The 19,738-nt window shown below is 45.3% G+C and overlaps 1 protein-coding gene across 10 annotated transcripts in view; it reads right to left on the bottom strand.

Moving 5' to 3' along the window:
* Positions 1-770: 770 nt before the first annotated feature.
* The window catches only part of SLC14A1 (solute carrier family 14 member 1 (Kidd blood group)), a 45,742-nt gene continuing 26,774 nt past the window's right edge, over positions 771-19,738 (bottom strand). For 9 of the 10 annotated variants that reach the window (XM_028098208.2, XM_088019655.1, XM_088019654.1 and 6 more), the window contains 8 exons: positions 18,837-18,993; positions 17,752-17,941; positions 15,537-15,665; positions 13,530-13,722; positions 10,095-10,242; positions 9,777-9,911; positions 3,991-4,040; positions 771-2,863 (listed from right to left, as the gene is read on the bottom strand). In XM_028098208.2, coding sequence (XP_027954009.1) covers positions 2,687-2,863; positions 3,991-4,040; positions 9,777-9,911; positions 10,095-10,242; positions 13,530-13,722; positions 15,537-15,665; positions 17,752-17,941; positions 18,837-18,993 — 1,179 coding nt within the window. In that variant the 3' untranslated portion in view covers positions 771-2,686. The remainder of the gene's footprint in view (positions 2,864-3,990; positions 4,041-9,776; positions 9,912-10,094; positions 10,243-13,529; positions 13,723-15,536; positions 15,666-17,751; positions 17,942-18,836; positions 18,994-19,738) is intronic. The other variant, XM_028098211.2, reaches the window with a different exon arrangement.

Raw genomic sequence — 19,738 nt, forward strand, 5'->3', positions numbered from 1 at the left:
TCTTACTTCTTGTTTGGGTTGCTTTTGAACCTTGGCGTGAGTTTCCATTCTTGCCATGTTTTCTTTCAAACATGCTAGCCATGGATGTAGGGAGGTGGGGAGAGAGGCGTGTGGCATGGCTTCACCCTCAGGGGTAATGTTCTGAGAAGTAGCTCCTCCCAGGACGCTGCCAGCTTAGGTGTGCCCAGCCTCAGTCCTGGGTGGGGGGTGCCAGGGCCTGTATGGCATGCATAGAAGCTGCCTGGACAGTCATCTCAAAGTGTTAAGAGTGTGCCCTGAACATCAGTGACTGCCCTAAGTAACCCATTCTCATCCCTGAGCGAGGAGAACGATGCGGAGTTGAGAGGAGACCCACGGGGATGGGTCCCTACCTCTGAGTTGAACAGGGTTTGCTCAATTACACATCTGGTGTTACCAGTATAAGAAAGGAATAAGGAGGCGCCTGGGTGGCTCAGTTGGTTAAGCAACCGCCTCCGGCTCAGGTCATAATCCTGGAGTCCCGGGATCGAGTCCCGCATCGGGCTCCCTGCTCGGCGGGGAGTCTGCTTCTCCCTCTGACCCTCTCCCCTCTCGTGCTCTCTCTCTCTCCCTCATTCTCTCTCTCGCAAATAAATAAATAAAATCTTTAAAAAAAAAAGAGAAAGGAATAAGGATACCAGCACATCAAAATATAAGCAATTCTAAGCAATACACACATATGCATGTGATTGTTAATATCCACGACAGCTATAAAAGGCCTATGTGACCTTTAAACAAAATTTACACAAAACTGAGCTGTGAGTATAATTTTATTCATATTCTTAATTGGAAATTGGTTATATGAACAATAGGAAAGAATACAAGTGATCCCTAAGAAAACTAACAAAATACTCACTTCATTTCAAAATAATACTTAGTAGCAAAAATAGCTTGAGAAAATTAATACCATTTAAATCAGACAATGTACAAGGCTTTAGGATGTTCCTATTTACACGTCTGTGTGAGCACACCAGGAGAAGGCACAGAGAACACTGCAGAGCTCCTCGTGAAGACAGGCCTGAAGACACGTTAGAGGCTCTGGTTCGCTCAACCACGGCCCAGTTTCTTCACTCCTGGTTATCTTTGGTTCTGCTTGCTTTTTTGTGTCCTTCCCCCGCCCCCCCCAAATCTTATTTCACAAATTCCCTAACAAGGGAGATCTCTGGCCAACAATGAAATTTAGTTTTTCCACAGGAATGCACATGACTCTATGACAGTTGCAAATTCAGGGCTTCAAAAGGCTTTGGTTACACGGTTTTTAAATTGGAACAATGTTTGTGTTCCCTAGAAAAGAAAGAAGTGGACTTCTCCCCAGATATTTGTAGGTTTCCTTCCCCTCTTCTGTTTATTCAGGCAGCAAACTGTGTGTTTTGCACTGAGCGCTGCAAACCCAAAGGGGGAAAAAAGCCTTTAGGCTTCCATGATTTCTCTTTTTGAATCCTCCAAAATACTGAATTGATATAGACTGAAGTAGAAGGTGAGTGGAACTTTCCATGGCATCCTCAGCATGTTTGGGTATAGAATGTTTATAGGACTGATAACTTTAAGATTAAAACAAACAACAAAACAAAACAAAACAAAACAAGACAAAACAAGAGAACCCTTTACCGGTATGTCTTGTCAGGTTTCTGAGTGAGGATATTGTGAGACTGCAGAAAATAATGATTTTTTTTTTTTAAGTAAGAAACTCAACAACTTCCAAGCACCCAGAAACAATCTGACCTTCATTTTCAGTCTTTATAAGATATAAGACATCCTCAGATGAATTGCAAATGTGGTTTTAAAGGGCCTTGGTTGTTGATGGCTTGGTTCTATGCATTCCTGGCATTTACGAAATCAACTTGGGGATTAAAGTAAAAATGGCTATGCCAAATATTTTATAAAAATATAATGTTTCTTTAATATCTAGGAACCGGTGAAGCCAGGAACTTCTCTTATTTTACCTCATTGAAAAAAAACAAATCCATTCTCATAAGAAAAAGATCATAAACTTTATCTAAAACATCCTTGGCGATGTCTAAGAAAAATAACACTACAAAATAATTTTGACTGATAAAACCCCTTTCTCCCTCCTACAGCTGTGTCAGCTGGAAAGAATCAACCATCTCCTTGCAGGAGAATGCCGCACACACACAGGGCAGCATCCAGGCCCTTCTGCCCAGGAGCTGGAGAATGAGCTGTGGGCACCACGGGCTGTCCCGCATAACTTGAATTGATTTTAAACAAGTCAAACTGCTTATCGGAGAATTCTGGGTTGACTTTGATTTTGTGACCACGAATTCCATTCACTGAAGCCTTTGTTGGTTTGTAGAGCTTAATTTTTAATACTGTTAACATCATCTAGCCAACCAAACACCAAGAATATCAATAAATAACAAGCTCCGGTCTCACGTCTTCTTCCTGTTGGAGCATTTGACTTTATGAATAGATTACATGTCTAGCACCAACGCCCCACCAGGGAAGACCATCTGGACGCGTCTCTCACATGTTTGGGGATGTTCCTGGAGTCTAAAAGAAAGCCACAGAAATGAGCCTAAGAGCAGACTGCCAATGGGTTAGTGTGAATGTTGTCGCTAGTGAAAAGCAGCAGTTTGCTGAGACCCTGGGAGTCACCTGGGGCAGTCAGTCAGTCCCCCCTTGAGACCTGGGCTGTGGGTGGGGCTTGCTCTCACAAAGGGCTTTCAACCATCCTTTTTTTCTTGGCTTGGAGGTAGAAGATGCGGTTTTCTTCAGGATAAGTGACTTTGCTGAGGGGCATCCTGTAGATGTTGGCATTTTTCGTGGTCAGCAAGAGGAACAGTAGTGTGGCCAAACAGAAGGGCCAGGTGCAAGCCGGCAATCCTGCCTGAAGGGGAAAACACAAACCACATGCTCCTTTGAGATCCTGTCACAGAGCACCACCTTTCACCCTATTCTCATTCAGCCCAGGGGGATGCGTCCCTGGGGCAGCGATCTGGACTTGGCTTCTGCCCACCGGGACCGAGTCCAAGGGCGCAGTCAGACTGCATTTAGCGGGAGAAACGTCACCATCCGTTCCTCTCGTGGTCAGTTGCATGTCCACCTTGCACATCTTTCCCTCCTCTCATCCAGTCAGGCTTCCTACACCGCATGTTCGGAGCTGAGCCTGGGCAGCCAGAGGTGTCACTCCGCAAGCCACCCGGGGCTCCTGACCCCTCACCACACCCACAGGGCCCTCCTTGATTGGTTCAACCTGTGGTGACCTCTCTCCCCCTGACTCCCACCCAGGCCAGTCTTGGACTTTCCTTCCTTCCGTTCCAGTTCCCAAACAGACTCTCAGCTCTTGGAGGGGAGGTCCTTCCTCTGGGCTGTTCGTGGCAACTCATGCAGTTCTGGAGAAGGTCAAGGGCAAGACAGTGCCGAAAAGGAAGCAGGCACTAAACAGGCAATGATTTTGCCTATTAAATAATTCAGCTAGGACGTGGGTCTGAGTACGTCTTACTGACGACTGACGGGGGGGTTTAAAAAATGACAAGGGGTATGAAAAACGAATGGCTCAATTAAAAACAAAACCCAAACCATTTGAGTCTGTAGGCAATTATACTTTTCTCCCTTTCTTGATTTCTCAACCACTACCTTGTTCTGGCTTTCTGTTCAAGTAGAAGTTACTCTAAAGTCAGTTGCCTGACCCTCAGAGTTAGAGTATGAACTTGATAAATATGTTATACAACCTTTCACTTTTTTAAATTATGCAATCTGTTTTTTTTTTTATTTTTTTTAATCTGGTATTTTTTTTTTTTTTTTTTAGCAAGCCCAGTGATTGTAGTTTGGACTAAAATGTACTATGTTGTTAGCAGGTATGTGGAACAGGCAGGTCCAGGAGATGGGAAAAGTCGTGGCAACCGCAGCCCTGGCTCCTGCTGAAACACCACCTGGGGGACCCCAGGAGGGTTTCCACATCACTGAAAATGGATCAATCATGCTGATGATAAAGCGAGATTAAAGCCAACTCACCACAGCCATCACGTGGGACAGGCTGACTCCAAGGTAGGCCGTGAACAGAGCTACAAAAGAAGGGGAACAACAAGACTTAGTAGGTGCACTTTTCATTATAGGGAAGACTGCTTTCTGGCGTAAATCTCCTGGAAATCCATGTTTCACCAGCTAGCTCGGCACCCTGGTTACAAGTACGAGCTTACAGTCGGCAGCTCTGGGTTCAAATCCAGACTTCACCGCTTAGAAGCTTGGTGGCCCCCATTCTAAGCCTCCACTTCCTCACCTGCTCAATAGAGGTGATAGGAATTTCTCACGGGGTTGGTGTCATCATGAAAGGAGATAATACTTGGGTTTAGCACACAGTAAGAGGTACTCAATAAAGGGAGTTTTCTGTGGTTACTATTCTGTTGCTATTATTGCTGATCCCTAAGGACAAGGCCTTCTATGGCAAATTAACTTCCCCGTTATTTTATCTGAGCATAGTTGAATTAAAATGATGGGGGCACCTGGGTGGCTCAGTCTGTTAAGCGTCTGACACTTGATTTCAGCTCAGGTCATGACTGCAGGGTTGTGCAATCGAGCCCCACTTTGGGCTCCACGCTCAGTGTGGAGTCTGCTTGAGATTCTCTCTCCCTCTCCCTTTGCCCCTCCCCCACTTGCTCTCTATCTCTCTCTAAAATAAGTAAAATCTTAAAAAAATGAAATGTATGAATGTTTCTTGAGATAGCATGGTTTCTGTGCAATCACAATATATGCATCTAGGAGTCTCATATTAACGGTTAGAATTCACAGTTACAAAAAAATCATGGTATAAAAAAATAAAAAGCAGAAACTGACCACAAACTTGGGATTTCTTCCTATAAGAACATTGTTCCAAATACCATTAAGATTGGCATATTGGCCAATGAATTCATATGCTGTGTTTTTATTTACTCGAGTGAGCACAGATCTTAAAGTAGGTAATTGGAGTCTATGTGTGACCTTCAACGTAAAACAACACACACAAAGATCTCAAGTAGTTGGGCGTCTGGGTGGCCCAGTTGGTTAGGCGACTGCCTTCGGCTCAGGTCATGATCCTGGAGTCCCGGGATCGAGTCCCACATCAGGCTCCTTGCTCAGCAGGGAGTCTGCTTCTCCCTCTGACCCTCCCCCCTGTCATATGCTCTCTCTCTCTTTCTCTCAAATAAATATAAAATCTTTTTTAAAAAAAAGATCTCAAGTAGCTAATCATCAGTTGAAGAGGGGGCACAGGGAGGTTCAGGGAAGCTCAGGTTTCACAAAGGCATGCTGCAGAATGGCCGTGCATTGGCCACACAGCTCCCCGGGCCATGGCGGGCTCTGTTAGACATGCCCACCACCTAGACCTCCAGGGCAGGGAGAAGTGACATGAGCCCCCAGGGGGGGTGGGGTGGGAAGTGGGGGGAGGGACTCTGATCCTATTTACTTTACCATCCTTTCATTAATCTTTGGTCTTTTTATCCTGGTATTTTTGTTCAACAGTATACCTCATTTTTTCCACATCTGAATTGTCTCATGCTAGGGGGAAAGGCTTGTCTTGGAAACAGCCTGGGCTTCAAACCCCAGCTCTGCCATTTTATTGTATAACAAATCACGGATCTTGGGAATCTAGTATTATCGTCTGTAAAAGGGCAACTTGACAATACGCTTTACAGGGAGGAGATGAATCTCAAATGCAGTGTTTCCACAAACAGCCGCTGTCACCCCATCCACGCCCCCGGGGGTGGGAGCTGGGGGAGGACCACGATGCTGCTCTGAGCAGAAGCGGGCAGCGGCTTGGTTTGGAAGAGCTTCTTTGTTTGGTTTTGATAATTTCATTCTTTTTTTTCCCCATTTCTTTTTTTTTTAATTTTTTATTGTTATGTTAATCACCATATATTATTTTTTCCCCATTTCATCCTTCCTTCTTTCCTTCCTTCCTTCCTTCTTCCTTCCTTCTTCCTTCCTTCCTTCCCTCCCTCACTCATTCAACAAATATTCACTGCCTTCGGGTAAGCACCATAACACTCTGCCCTGCTCTCTTGGGTACTGGCTCTTCTCCGAGACCTTCCCTGAGCACGTGAGTCCTTACTGCCATTCCTCTCCTTTTCACACGGGTTGCACCTAGAAGGCAGAGTTACCGCCCCAGTCTCTTCCTGCTATGCTCTTTCCAAGTGGTCTCCAATGACAAGTTGCTTTTCTTTCCACAGTAAAAGCATCAGACTGTCTAACAGCAGCTGCCATCAGTTAAGACTTGCTGAGTGGGACCAGGAGAGCCTCCCATTAGAGGTGAAACCCTTCTTTTGATTTCAGCTCAGGTCCATGATCGCAGGGTCCTGAGATTGAGCCCCGCCTTGGGCTTGCACTGGGCATGGAGCCTGCTTAAGATTCTCTGTCTCCCTCTGCCCCTCCCCATCTCTAAATAATAATAATAAAAAAGAGACAAAATGTGTCTCCAGTTTGCGGTGACAAAACAACAAAATTGAGGAATTCCCTGGTGGGCAGTTTCCGGTTTCGAGGCAGGGCAGGCGGCCCTACCAGTCTCTATCAGAGCTTCCCCGCTCTTCTGATAATGCCATCGGAACCAGGGAAAGAGCAACTCTGTAATAAATGTCTGTTATTTATTTACCCTGGCTGCCAGAGTTGCTCTCTCGTTTGGCAGGGTCAGGGTGATGTGGGCAAGCTGGAACTTGCTGTGACATTTTCCATGTGAGACTTGCTTTACAAGAGGGGCTGGAGGTCTGCCTCAACACTTTCCGTCCAAAGACCGAGAGGGGCAGGACCCAATGTGGATCAAACAGCCACGCTCGCACATTGTCCGTGGCAGGGGATATCCGTATGGCCTCCGTGGGGGGTGAATGTGGCATCTACTGAAATTCAAATGGGCAGAGCTAGGATTTTGGCCCCAGGGTCCGGGCTCTCCACTAACTCTGTATACTGCCCTAACTGTTATGCTACACCGGTGCAGAAGGTCTGACTTGTGCACGGGGAGGTAGGCGTGATAGGCGGGATAAGGCCCCCAAAGATGTTCCCGTTCAAATCCCTAGAACCTGTGAATATGTTAGTGTACAGGGCAGAAGGGGCTTCGCAGCTGTGATTAAGTTAACGACCTTGACATGGGGAGACTAGCTGAGTTATCTAAGTGGACCCAGTGTAACCACAGAGTCCTTTAAGACGGAGGCAAAAAGGTTGCATCAAGAGAGTAGGATGGAATGTTTTTACTCTCTGCTTTATACTCTTCTGCATTGATTGAATTTTTGTTTGTTTTGTCTTGTGCAATAAGCCTGTACTACACCTATAGTGAAGAAAATCATGAAGATATTCCTGCTTTGAGGAAACCCATCTGCAAACATCTTTGGCTTCATCCCTTTCCACACTCTGTCAAGGTCTCATCAGCAACTCTTGTGTCCAACACAGTGTCTGCTTGATCCTGAAGGATGTGCTCAGGCTGTCCCCGTGCTGGCCCAGACCCCCCCCGCCCCCCACCAACCAGGCTTCCTCCTCTCGAGTTTTAGGACATACAGAGAAGCCACCTTCTCTAAGAGGTGCTTCTTCATGATTCTGAACTGTGATGCTCGCCCAGAGACTCTGGCACTGTAGACATACCCTTGTTCCTCTCCCAATATCCATATGCTCTCTGTGGGCTTCTCTCACCCACCTGGCTTCTGCCCTGGACCGCAACACTCTCCGTGCAGAGCAACTTCTGGGATCTACGCTGCTGAGCCCCTAGCTCTTCCTAATACTGTCTGGGCTGTTTCATGAGGCATTTAATATATATTTGTTGTTCCTGCCAACCCAGGCACATAAAGGTATGCACCTCGCCTAGAGATTTGAAACCTCAAACAATCTCACAATAAGGCTTCTAACCTGGCCTACCTCAGGTGGCACGTAATCTGTCTTCTCCCTTGCCCTAAGCTTGTGAACAAAGGTGGGAAAATGAGCAAAGAGTTTTGACGGGCTTAGTTGGTGGAACAGTTGTGTACTACAAAGAAGTGGGCAAAACGACACGGACATGGTACCACCACAGCAACCTGAGATGTGTTAACCTTGCTACAGCTTCAGAAGATCGAAATTGAATGAGGCCTTAGAAATCCACAGTCCCGCCCCATGCCCAGTGCAGGAATCCATTCTAAATCCTGCCTGACATATGGTCTACTCTTTTACTTTTTTTTAATTTAAATTGGGGTGTAATTGACATACAATATTATATTAGTTTCAGGTGTAGAGCATAGTGATTCTACCTTTGTATACATTGTGAAATGCTCAGCTCGGTGAAGTCTCGTCACCATCTGCCACACACACGAAATTAATACAATATTATTGACTCTATTCCTCATGCGGTATATGACACCCCCATGGCTTATTTATTTTATGACTGGAAACTTATACTTCCTTTTACGCATTCGCACCCCCTCCCCCTGCACCCCTCTGGCAACCACCAATCTGTTCTCTGTACTTACTGAGTCTGGGTTTTGCTTTGTTTTGTTTGTTTTTTTAGATTTCACATGTAAGTGAAATCATATGGTATTTGTCTTTCTCTGTTTGACTTATTTCCCTTAACACAATACCCTCAAGGTCCACCCGTGTTGGTGCAAGTTGCAAGATTTCATTCTTTTTTATGGTTGAGTAGTATTCCATTGTGTATGTATATATGTGATCTGATATTTTAATAGTGGCTTAGGTAACTTGGATTGATTCACCTGGTGATAAACTGACTCTAGACAAATATTTCTATTGGTTAGGAATGATTTCTGCACCTTCCACCATCCTCTCCCCCCCCCCCCCCCCGCCCGCCCCCGCCCCCGCATATCCCCCAGGGAGGGTCATTCCCTGCCCTCTAACAGATTATCTTAAATACTTTTACTTTGTATTGGATTAGGGATGCCAGAGGCTCTGGGTGAATAAGCCTCCCCTTTACAAGGGCCTGAGAAATCCATTAGCTTTTCAAATCTAAATCACTTGAGCTCTGTTTTTACCTCAAGGCCTGAATGCTGCCACAGGGAAGCTAGAGGGTAGTGTAGTGAGTGTAATTCCAGAGGTTGTTAGCAAATGTGGATTCCAGGCTTGGATTTACCCTGACTGGATGCCTTTCAGCACATCACTTTACCTCTCTGGCCTCAGAACCCCAATAGTAAAATGAGGGGGCTGGGGTGGAGAGCTCCAGAACCTCTCCTAGCTCTGACAGGCCAAGGCTGGCTAGAATACTGGGGTCAGAAGCCGTGAACACAGCGGAAGATGTGACCCCCAGAGCACCAGCAGCAGCACCATCTGGCCCTCTTTAAATGCCAACTCCTCCCCTACCTCGAACGAGGAATCAGACACGGGGTGCTGAGGGGGGCAGTCATCCATCTGTGTTTTAACAAGCCTTCCAGGTGATTCTGACGCTCCCGGAAGTGGGAGAACAGCTAGATTCTTGTGATTCTTAAAGGGCCACATGTAGTCCTACCTGACTCAGCAGGAGGAATGGTTCTGTATCTAGCTCATTTCGTCTTAGTTTCTTGGGTCAAACGATGAGTCTGAAGAAATAGCACGAGTCAAGTTTCTACCTCCCCTCCCCCCCCATATACAGATGGCAAAATGGTTAACCCGACTCAACAGGCTCTCCTGTCCTCACGACAGCCAATGAGGAGGGCACAGCGGAGCTTAACCCTCCTGGGGAGGGGACGCCACTTGTCCTGCTCACACACGCAGACAGCCGGGGGCCCACACTGGAACCGTGGCCCCAGGGCCTCACACAGTCCCTTTGTACTGTGTGGACTGATCCTATAGTTATGAGCAACCCTCCCGCCAGTGCATGGAATACTCACCACAGGCAAGAGCCAGGATGTGCGTTTGCCAGGTGAGAGCCATGAACATTCCTCCAATTGCAATGCAGGCCAGAGAACTGTTGAAACCCCAGAGTCCAAGGTAGATGTCCTCAAATGGTGCCGAAACACTGAGTCCTATTAGATGAGACAGGTGAAGTCAGGGCTGGGCACCAAAGGCAGGACGCTCTGGAAGGAGGCCAGGGGTGGGGGAAGCTAGTCCCATTGGTCCCTTGGAAGCAGAGCCCTCAAGAAAGTCTGGCGTTTGGAAGATGCCTGAGGGGAGGCACGCCGGGCAGGAGCTGCTCGATATTTGCTCACCTGCCGCTATCCCCAGCAGCGATCCGATGGCAGCATGCAGGCACATGAGTGGGGAGGAGAGCAGAAGGGCGACCAGGAAAATGCCCCCTGTCCACGGGTTATCACAGCCATAGATCTGGCCCACACCCACGGGCAGCGATTTCAGTAACTGCAAAGCGATTTAGAAAATGAGCTCATTAACACAACTGAGCAGAAAGCCGCGGGACCCCCACAAGCACGTACAGTGTAGAGTTAGCGTTTCTCGTCTTCCGAGGTCAGTGTTACTTATTTTTGTAAAAGTCTCTTTCTCTTGACAGAGAAATCTCGTTCTTCTGCTTTATCCCGAGAGAGAGACCCACGCTCCCCTGGCGAATGCTGAGCCTGCCTTCTCAGAATTCCCCTTTGCTCATGGGCTCTGCTGAGCGCACGGCCACTTGGCTTTGGTGGCTGATAGGCTCCCGGGTGGTCTCACTACCCCCCACCCCCCGCGGCGAAGACCTGCCGCGTCTCCCAGTGAGGACGGCAGGGACCCCCAGCTGAGATTTCTGCTGCTCTTAACTGTCCATCGGTACTCAGGCTAACACGTCAGTGCACACCAAAGGTCAAGAGAAGTATTATTACTTTCGTGCAATTGGGTTGTTAAGGCCAGAGACCCAGAGCTGGGTTATCTTATCCACAATTCAGAAGCAATTATGGGCAAGTTCAGGAATCAGGACCCTATTTATACTTAACTAGAACATGTATTAATTTTTTTAAATTTTATTTTATTATGTTATGTTAATCACCATACATGACAGCATTAGTTTTTGATGTGTTCCACGATTCATTGTTTGCGTATAACACCCAGTGCTCCATTCAGTACGTGCCCTCTTTAATACCCATCACCAGGCTAACCCATCCCCCTACGCCCCCTCCCCTCTAGAACCCTCAGTTTGTTTCTCAGAGTCCATAGTCTCTCATGGTTCGTCTCCCCTTCTGATTTCCCCTCCTTCATTTTTCCCTTCCTACTATCTTCTTCTTCCTCTTTTTTTTTTTTAAAGATTTTATTTATTTATTCATGAGAGACAGAGAGAGAGAGAGGCAGAGGGAGAAGCAGGCTCCCAAGGAACAGGGAGCTTAATGCGGGACTCGATCCCAGGACCCTGGGATCATGACCTGAGCCGAAGGCAGACGCTTAACCATCTGAGCCACCCAGGCACCCACTCTTCTTTTTTTTAAACATATAATATATTATTTGTTTCAGAGGTACAAGTCTATGATTCATCAGTCTTACACAATTCACATGGGGGAGGGTATGTGCTATGGTGAGCGCTGTGAATTGAGCTGAGGAATCACAGAACATGTATTAATTTAAGACAGAATATCCTTGGCTTCTTCCACTTACCAACAACTGCCAGTTAGTCCTCAAAACACCAAACTACATGCGAATGTCACAGTTTCCTGTTCTGGCTGAGGCCTGATGTCAGCTAATGTGCTCAACAGAATGGCAGTTTTTGGGAAGGTACAGGGTTTGATTGAAGCTAACAGACAATAATTCTTTAAAATGGCACTTCTGGTCGGGCCAGGAGAGGCATAATTAGCCACATTAGGCTCCTTTGTGACCAAGTCCATTTACTTGCCCCACATCACATGTACATCTTTTGAGCGACCTTGGGGAGGCAGTGACTCTGCTACAGGGGACCCTGCTGGCACGAGGAACTGCCCCCTCCCCTCATGCATTAGGCGGGATCTAACACCGGCTTGCAAACCCTGCTCCGGTCCTTGTGCAGAGCACAGGACCGGACTGTGAGTTTGATTCTATCCTAAGATGGACCCTGAATTTTCCAGCTCACAGTGGATCTTCATGTCTACACAAGATCGTTTCCTGTTTGTCTAGACCAGGGAACTTGACACAGGCAAAGACTGCATAGGCTTCCCCTCAGAACTGATGGCAGAACTACCCCTCAGGGAGCCAGGGAGGCGGGGAGTTGGGCGAGATGGGAAAGAAGGGTGCTGATGTTGGGGTGGTAGCTCAGAGTGAGGAGAAGACCCTTACTTCCGCAGATCAGTACCGTCCAACAGAACTTCCATGGTGGCGAATATTCTGTATGTGGCCACTGAGTGCCTGAAGTGTGGCTAGTAAGGCTAAGAAACTGAATTTTTAATTCTATTTCATTGTAATGAATTTCACATTTAAGTTAAAATAGCCACGTGGGGCCAAATAGCTACTGTATTGGACAGGGCAGTTTTAGATCAATTAACACTATAATATTGTTTTTTGTGGGTAGTTCGAATAAGCATTTGATTTTCTAAGTTATTTCCAAAAGCTCCCATTTATTTTCTGGGCAAGAATGTAAAGAAAAGCCTGCCTGAGCTCCTCACGCATTTTGATGGCTCAGCAAAGCGGACAGCAAAAGGGGTTATGTGACCTGAGAGTGGGAAAGCCAGCCTTTGCTCATCAAAAAAGGTGCTTTTGGTTTGTTTGTTTTCCTCTGATTTTAAGCATCCTCTTAGTCAAGAAACCTTCAACAGAGTTATTAAATAAACACCAACAGGAGTGAACCAGGTTTTTTAAAAACGGCAATTCTCTCTGCACACCTGTAAAGAGATACATGCAATACATCCTATGATAGTGGTTCTCAAACCCTGGTCCACATCACCATTATTTGGGCAGCTTGTTAATACAGGTTCCTAGGCCCCCTCCCCAGAGATTATGATTTGGGGAGTCTGAGATGGAGCTTGTATTGGTATTTAAAAACAATGATTCTGATGGTGACCAAAGCTTGAGAACCATGAATTATTGTACATATTCTTTGAGATCTACCCAAAGAAAAAGCAGAATACAGAGGTTCTTTAAAGAGACCGAGCAGTAAGCTGCCAGCTCTTTTGATCAGAGGAGGCAGGTCATGGAGGGCTTAACTCCAGGCTGGAGGCCCTTCCTCAAGGGCTGGCCCCCATCCCATCCACCCAAAGAAGGGGCAAGTTTGAAACAGAGTCTTTGATTTCCAATGGACCTATACTCTGGACTGGATTTTAGAAAAAGAGGGGGAAACTTAGCTTTGAGCAGTCATTTAAAAAACCCTTTAGAACAAAGAAAAAAAAAAAGATAAAAAACCAGACCCTTAACTACAGAGAACAAACGGATGGTTACCAGAGGGAGGTGAGTGGGGGGATGGGTGAAGTCGGTGAAGGGCATTAAGAATATCTTGATGAGCTCTGAGTAATGTATAGAATTGTTGGATTATTATATTGTACACCTGAAACTAATATAACACTGTATGTTAACTATACTTCAATGATAATAATAAACAAACCCTTAGAGCCCAAAGCTTTGGAGTAGAACAAATGGTTTAGGGGGCAAGATGAAGACAGCAAGCCGAGTCTCAATCAGGCTCTGATGCCCAAGAACAATTAAACAGGAGGACACTGAGTGTCTTCCAGAGTCAGGAAGGAATGCAAGAAGACAGCATATCTTACCTGCAGGGCACTGAGGTCAGGCCAGGTGATATTGGGAACCGCGGTTACAGGTTTGAACAATTTGCCTGGGAAGAATGGATTGTAATGTCCTGTGGCCGATAAGTACATTGATAATGCCATGTTGAAGGGCAGCGTGAAGACAGGGAGGTCCCATTTGCAGAACAAGGAGTTCAACGCACTTGAGAAAATTGGACTAATAACAACAACAACCACAAAACAGAATGGAAGAACATGCATGTGACAAGTCATTTGACAAACTGAATCTCTACACTGTGGAGAGGCTTTGTTTCATGGGCAAAATGCTAACATGCTGTTGTTTCAGCAAACTTTTCACAGGGGGAAAAAGAAAGGGAACCAAAAAACCCAAACTGAAACAAAAAAACAAACACGCGTAGAATAAATCCTGTCAGAGAATAATTCTTACATAAAGTCAAAAATCAACTCTTAGCTTATTTGGCTTTTGAAAAATTATACTCGGGTTGCTCACGGAGACTTATGAAATCTAGGTTTTAGAAATATTTTTGAAGTATTTTAGACATGAAGTAAAATACTATGCACAGAGTTAGAGGCCCCTGTGTAACCTAGTTGATCATGGTACATGATCATGAGCCCCTCCCTCCTGACCAGAGGCAACCGCCATCTTGAATTTCTGTATCATCTTCATGAGTCTTTAGTATATCTATTTTTGAAAAAGAGAAACAATTATCCAAGGGAGGATGTAAGGTGGTGTGGGCTGGAGGAAAAAGATCTTAAACTCGGGGTGGGGGGGGAGCAGGAAGGGGAGGAACAGCTTTAAGTCAGGAACAGTTGGTGAACTATGTGACCTTTGGCAAGGAACTACTCCTCCATTTCCTGGTCTGTAGCCTGGGGGACTGGATTAGATTAGATTAGATTGTCTCTGGCCCCCTTTTGGGCTCTCACTTGTTAGCCCATCACTAAGGTCAGAACTCCAGATTATGGGAGGGGGTGTGGGGAGTCCCTGCTGATGACCCACCTCCTGTCCTTGAGCCTGTTTTTCGGAAATTACTTCCTGCTCAGATTGGCTCTGCCCGCAGACTCTCTCCCACAACCCTGTGGATGCAGGCGGTTGGCGGGGGGGGGGGGGGCGGGGAGCTGTCCTGGAGACCTTGTCCAGAGTGGGCCACACTACTCATTCATGTGGGTGTTCGTGTTTTATATCCTAAATGTGCCATAGTAAGAAGGAAATGTATGCTTCCAAAAAACAAACAAAAAAAGGACTTAAGAAACTAATGTGAAGGATTTAGTTTAAAAAAATCCTTTTTTTTGAAGGATTTTTTTGAATTCAGTAATGAAATTCTTTGAAGGCAGCAGGGGCAGGTGGATAAGGAGAGTTCATATAGGCACATACAGTGGTTCTCAAAGTGTATTTACTGGATCAGCCACCTCACCTGGGAACTGGTCAGAAATGAAGATTCTTAGGCTTCATCCTGGATGGACTGAATCAGAAGTCCTAGGGAGGGGGGCCGCAGGCTGTGTTTTCACAAGCCCTGCTGGTGATTCGGTAGTGTGCACGGTGGAAGACCGCTGATGGAGGGCATGGTTCTCAAATTTGGTTGTACTCTAGAAACCCCTGCAAGCCTTTAAAACTCCCAGTGCCCAGGCAACACCCCAGACCAATTACATCAGAGTCTCGGGGGATGAGGGCGGGGATGAGGTGTGTATGGAAGGTCACACGCATCAGTGTGTTTGATGCTTCCTGTTTCCAATAGACATAGCCCGAATCTAAATTTTAAAAAATTATTTTGCTAAAAATTGTTAGACATATGTACCATAAAATTGACCATGTTCACCATGTTAAAGTCTGCAGTTTCACTTGCATTCAGTTCATTCACATTGTTGTCTAACCATCACCGCTGTCCATTCCTAGAACATTCTTCATCTTTCAAAACTGAAGCTCTGTACCCGTTAAACAGTAACTCTCCATTCCCTCCTTCCCCCACATATTTTTTTTTTAAAAGGTATTTTGGAAAACCAGGTACAACTTACCAAGTCATGGACATAGCAGACACAGGGAATAACAGCCACCAGAAATAGTTGCCCTTGTCTGAAAACACAGCCATGAGGATCCCCAGCAGCGTGGCATTGTAGCCCTGGAGTCCTGCGGCGATTGCTGACCTGTGGGCGAGAGGCACAGTGTGGACACGTCCTGGGTGGACGTTGGCTGGACTTGCACATAAATGATTCTTGCAACTTTCAGATCGTATTTGCATTAGAAAATGAGATTATATTTAGAAATTTATTCCAAAGTCTATAAAAGCCAAACACTATTAAAATCATGGGAGAAAATGAAATATACATAGATAAGGATAAAATAGAAATGTGCATATAGAACAACCCCCTTCAGGGGTGTCCTAGCAAGACAGGATTCCAGCATCCAGGTGCAGGAAGGGAAATGAGCGAGGCAGCTCGTTCTGCTTCCTTTAGCCTTTCCTTCAGAAAGTTATTTCTCCTGCGTCATTAAGGGCCTTTCATCTGAACAGAGTTCTTCCACGAAGCTGTCCTCTAAGTCTGACATTCTTGGTGAGAGGTGTAAGATTGTCCAACTGTAAATTCACTTTCGTAGTGTTTGTGACCTTAAAAACATTAATCTTCCAACGTAGCATACATTTTCATCTTCCTGTGCTTCCATTTTGGGGTCTCCAAATATACATTTCCAAGTTATTTCAAAGAAAAACAATTACTTTAACTGGGCAGAGTATTCCATTTATGTGCCTATTTAGCACCGAATTCATTCTTGGGTTCCTTTTTGCTTCTCAGCCTTCTGAAGGTTGACCTATTGTCTTCCTTAACTAATCTTTTGGGACATGTAGGAATTGACGGGATTTTTGCTGGTTTAACCCTGGAAGTGATACTCTCTTCTAGAATTTGGGAATATACGTGAGGACAGTGGACAGCTAGGCAAAGACTCGCCTTCTCAACAAGGGACTTGCGGGTTGAATGCTTGGCCGCCATTGCTTTAATGGCAACGTCAGCAAGTTGTGGAACACCAGAGTTAAAACAACAGAAGCTGTGTATTCACTTAAAACAGGATAGCTATTTTAATGTGGTTCTTTAGGACTGAGGAGAGTAAAAGAGAATTGAAAATCAACACATATGAATATGGCTTGCCTTCTAAATAATACCTGATAAGGAAAATGGGTCATTTTTTGCTGTAACAAAACAGTGAAGGAATATTTGATATGGTACAATCCTGGACCACACCTCGAAACTGGATGCACTGTTTCCTGATGTGCATTGGAATAGGATTTAACCGGACCTATGGAGAACAAATCAGGCCCCTTGGACCTGAAGGGAAAGTGGAACATTTTCGGATTCTCTCTCTGAGAAGCTCCTTAGGTAACTTACAGTAAATATTACAAGAGCTTAGTTGTGTAATGACCCTCCACTGGTGCTTACTCATTGATCCTGGACACCTAGAAGACCAGCAGCCTCCCTGACAAAACTAGAAAGTCAGGAGCTGTCTAATCCCATGGTGGGAGTTCGCTTATCACTTTCTCAACAACAGATCAGTTTATAAAGTACGTGCTATTTTTAACCCAACACATAGTTCAGAAGACACACTTACACTTCTTAAGTCAGAACTAATTAACTTGGAATTTGTGATTATTCATCTCTCTAGAAACTGAACTAACATTTGCACTGTCTATAAAGAGTGAATTTACCAAACTAAGCATGAAAACAATATATAATGGGATTAGTCGGGATTTTTAAGTCACCCAGACTTTTCAAGAACTCATATGCTTGTGTTGCCTGGGTGGCTCAGTCGGCTAAGCGTCTACCTTCGGCTCAGGTCATGATCTTGGGGTCCTGGGATTAAGCCCTGTGTTGGGCTCCTTACTAAGTGGGGAGTCTGCTTCTCCCTCTCCCTCTACCCCTTCCCCTGCTTGTGCTCTCTTCCTCTCTCAAATAAATAAATAAAATCTAAAAAAAAAAAAAAAGAACTCATATGCATTTTTACCCACACAAAATGCTGATGATAACTGATTAATCATTGAAGAAGAATGATTTAGTGAATGATTGAAGAGAAATAATAAAGGATATAAATAATCCCCTGACCTCTAGCTCAAGACAAATATAGAGTTCTGTAGAATAAAGGTGGGTTTTTCTGGGAAGCGTGGGGCTTTATCACTGACGCCCAAGTCACTGAGTAGCTCCTGTGTTCTCAGAAGCAGGAAGAGCAGGCTGGGATGGATGCACCTACCTGTCCTGGGCAAGCAATAGGGCCGTCAGGGTGGAGATCACTGTTCCCACACAGCCATTGAGAGCCCACCAGGGATTCTGGACCAGGAGTCCCACCAGAATCAGGATTCCACTGATGGGGTTGCTGACAAACACCACTTGGGATATGCCCCGAAGAACCCAATCAACGAACTGGAGCACCTGTGGTTTGTCTGGAAGAGATGAGATGGGCAGAGCTAAGGAAGCGACAAGTCAAGGTTCTCCTTTCCACGCCCACTGCCCACCCTGAGTAAAATCATCAAAATCCCCTCTGATAAAGGTGAAACTAACTTGTGATATTCCTGGAAGCTTTTTCCCTCTGAGCCATTTCCCCTTTAGTTGTACCCAGATCCCTGAAAACCTCCAGTTTCTTTTTGCTCAACCCACACTGCCCTTACTAGAATCTCCACTGCAGAAAGCACTGAATGCACTTATTTACCATGCTCAGAGGTACAGACTCTTGAGCTAAAGAAATGAATTACCAATAGTAAAATTTTAGTTTTTAAGTACTGAAATTATGGGATGGAGCCAGGTACTTTCCTCTAATATGAGTAGGTCCCTGGCCCTAAGCACTATCTCCATAAAAAAATATTTGAAGAGGCTTGCAGGTTAGAAGATAAAAATTTAGGGGCGCCTGGCTGGCTCAGTCGGTAAAGCATGTGACTCTTGATTTCAGGATTGTAAATTTGAGCCCCATGTTTGGTATTGAGATTACTTAAAAACAAAATCTTGGGGCACCTGGGTGGCTCAGTGGGTTAAGCATCTGACTCTTGATTTTGGCTCAGGTCCTGATCTCAGAGTTGTGGGATCAAGCCCCGCGTCAAGCTTCATGCTCAGTGGGAAGTCTGCTTGAGATTCTTTCTGTTCCTCTGCCCCTCCTCCTGCCTGTGCTCTCTCTTTCTCTCGCAAATAATAAATAAATAAATAAAATCTTTTAAAAAAGATAAAAAGTTAAAAACTGGAGAGGAGAGAGATCAATAGAAGGCAGGGGACTGTAATGAAAGATACAAGTAGAAGAACCAGCAAGCCATTTCCCCCAATCTCTCCAAGGGATGGAAACATAAATACCTTTAAGCCAGCTGGCAAATTCTTTCATATCACCGGTGACGTAGCCAAGTGCCTTGGGGAGGTACCTTCTTCTTGGACTTGGTAAAACCTGGTTTTCACCCTGGTCCATTTTAACCATAGTGGGACTATCCTCCATGGTTATCTCTTCCTCTGGCTCCTTGAGGAAAGGACAGAGCTCATAAACATCCTAATGCAGAACACTTCAGACTGGCTAGCACTGGGCCTGGTTGCAGTAGCCACGGAGGATGAGTTAAAAAGCACTTCATTTGTATCATGACATCCCAGGGGACTAAAAAGCACCAATTTCCTCTTGAACCATTGTCATGGAGATTATTACCCAAATCCTAATCCCATACTACTTTTGTCATCACTGTCTTTAATGCTACCATGAGAAGGTTCTGGCCTTGAGTTTCCTAAGGTCCCGTTTCTAATTCAACAAAAATCCATAGAACACCTACATCCTACACTAAAAGAGCTCAGTCTGGTGGAAAAGACTGAAAAATATTTAATTTCAACATACTGACTGAAATAATAATATAGGAAGAGCTAAGACCAAGTACTTAAGATTCATGCTGTCGGCCAAAGGAGCCAGATGTTAGGTTACAAAATGGCACTCACAATTGCAGATCAAACAGCCACTTCCCAAGATGAGCAGGCTTTTTTTTTTTAAATTAAGTTTTTAACTTTAATTCCAATATAATTAGGAGAGTGTTATGTTAGTTTCAGGTATACAATATGGTGATTCAACAATTCTATACGTTACTCAGTGCTCATCAGGGTAAGTGTGCTCTTGATCCCCTTCACCTATTTCACGCACCCCCCCACCCATCTCTCCTCTGGCAACCATCTCTTTGTTCTCTACAGTTAAGCGTCTGCTTTTGGTTTGTGTCTTTTTCTTTCCT

This window comes from Eumetopias jubatus, unplaced genomic scaffold (assembly GCF_037043125.1).
Source record: "Eumetopias jubatus isolate StellerSeaLion01/CBP00866 unplaced genomic scaffold, mEumJub1_p1.0 scaffold_16, whole genome shotgun sequence".
Classification (NCBI taxonomy): domain Eukaryota; kingdom Metazoa; phylum Chordata; class Mammalia; order Carnivora; family Otariidae; genus Eumetopias; species Eumetopias jubatus.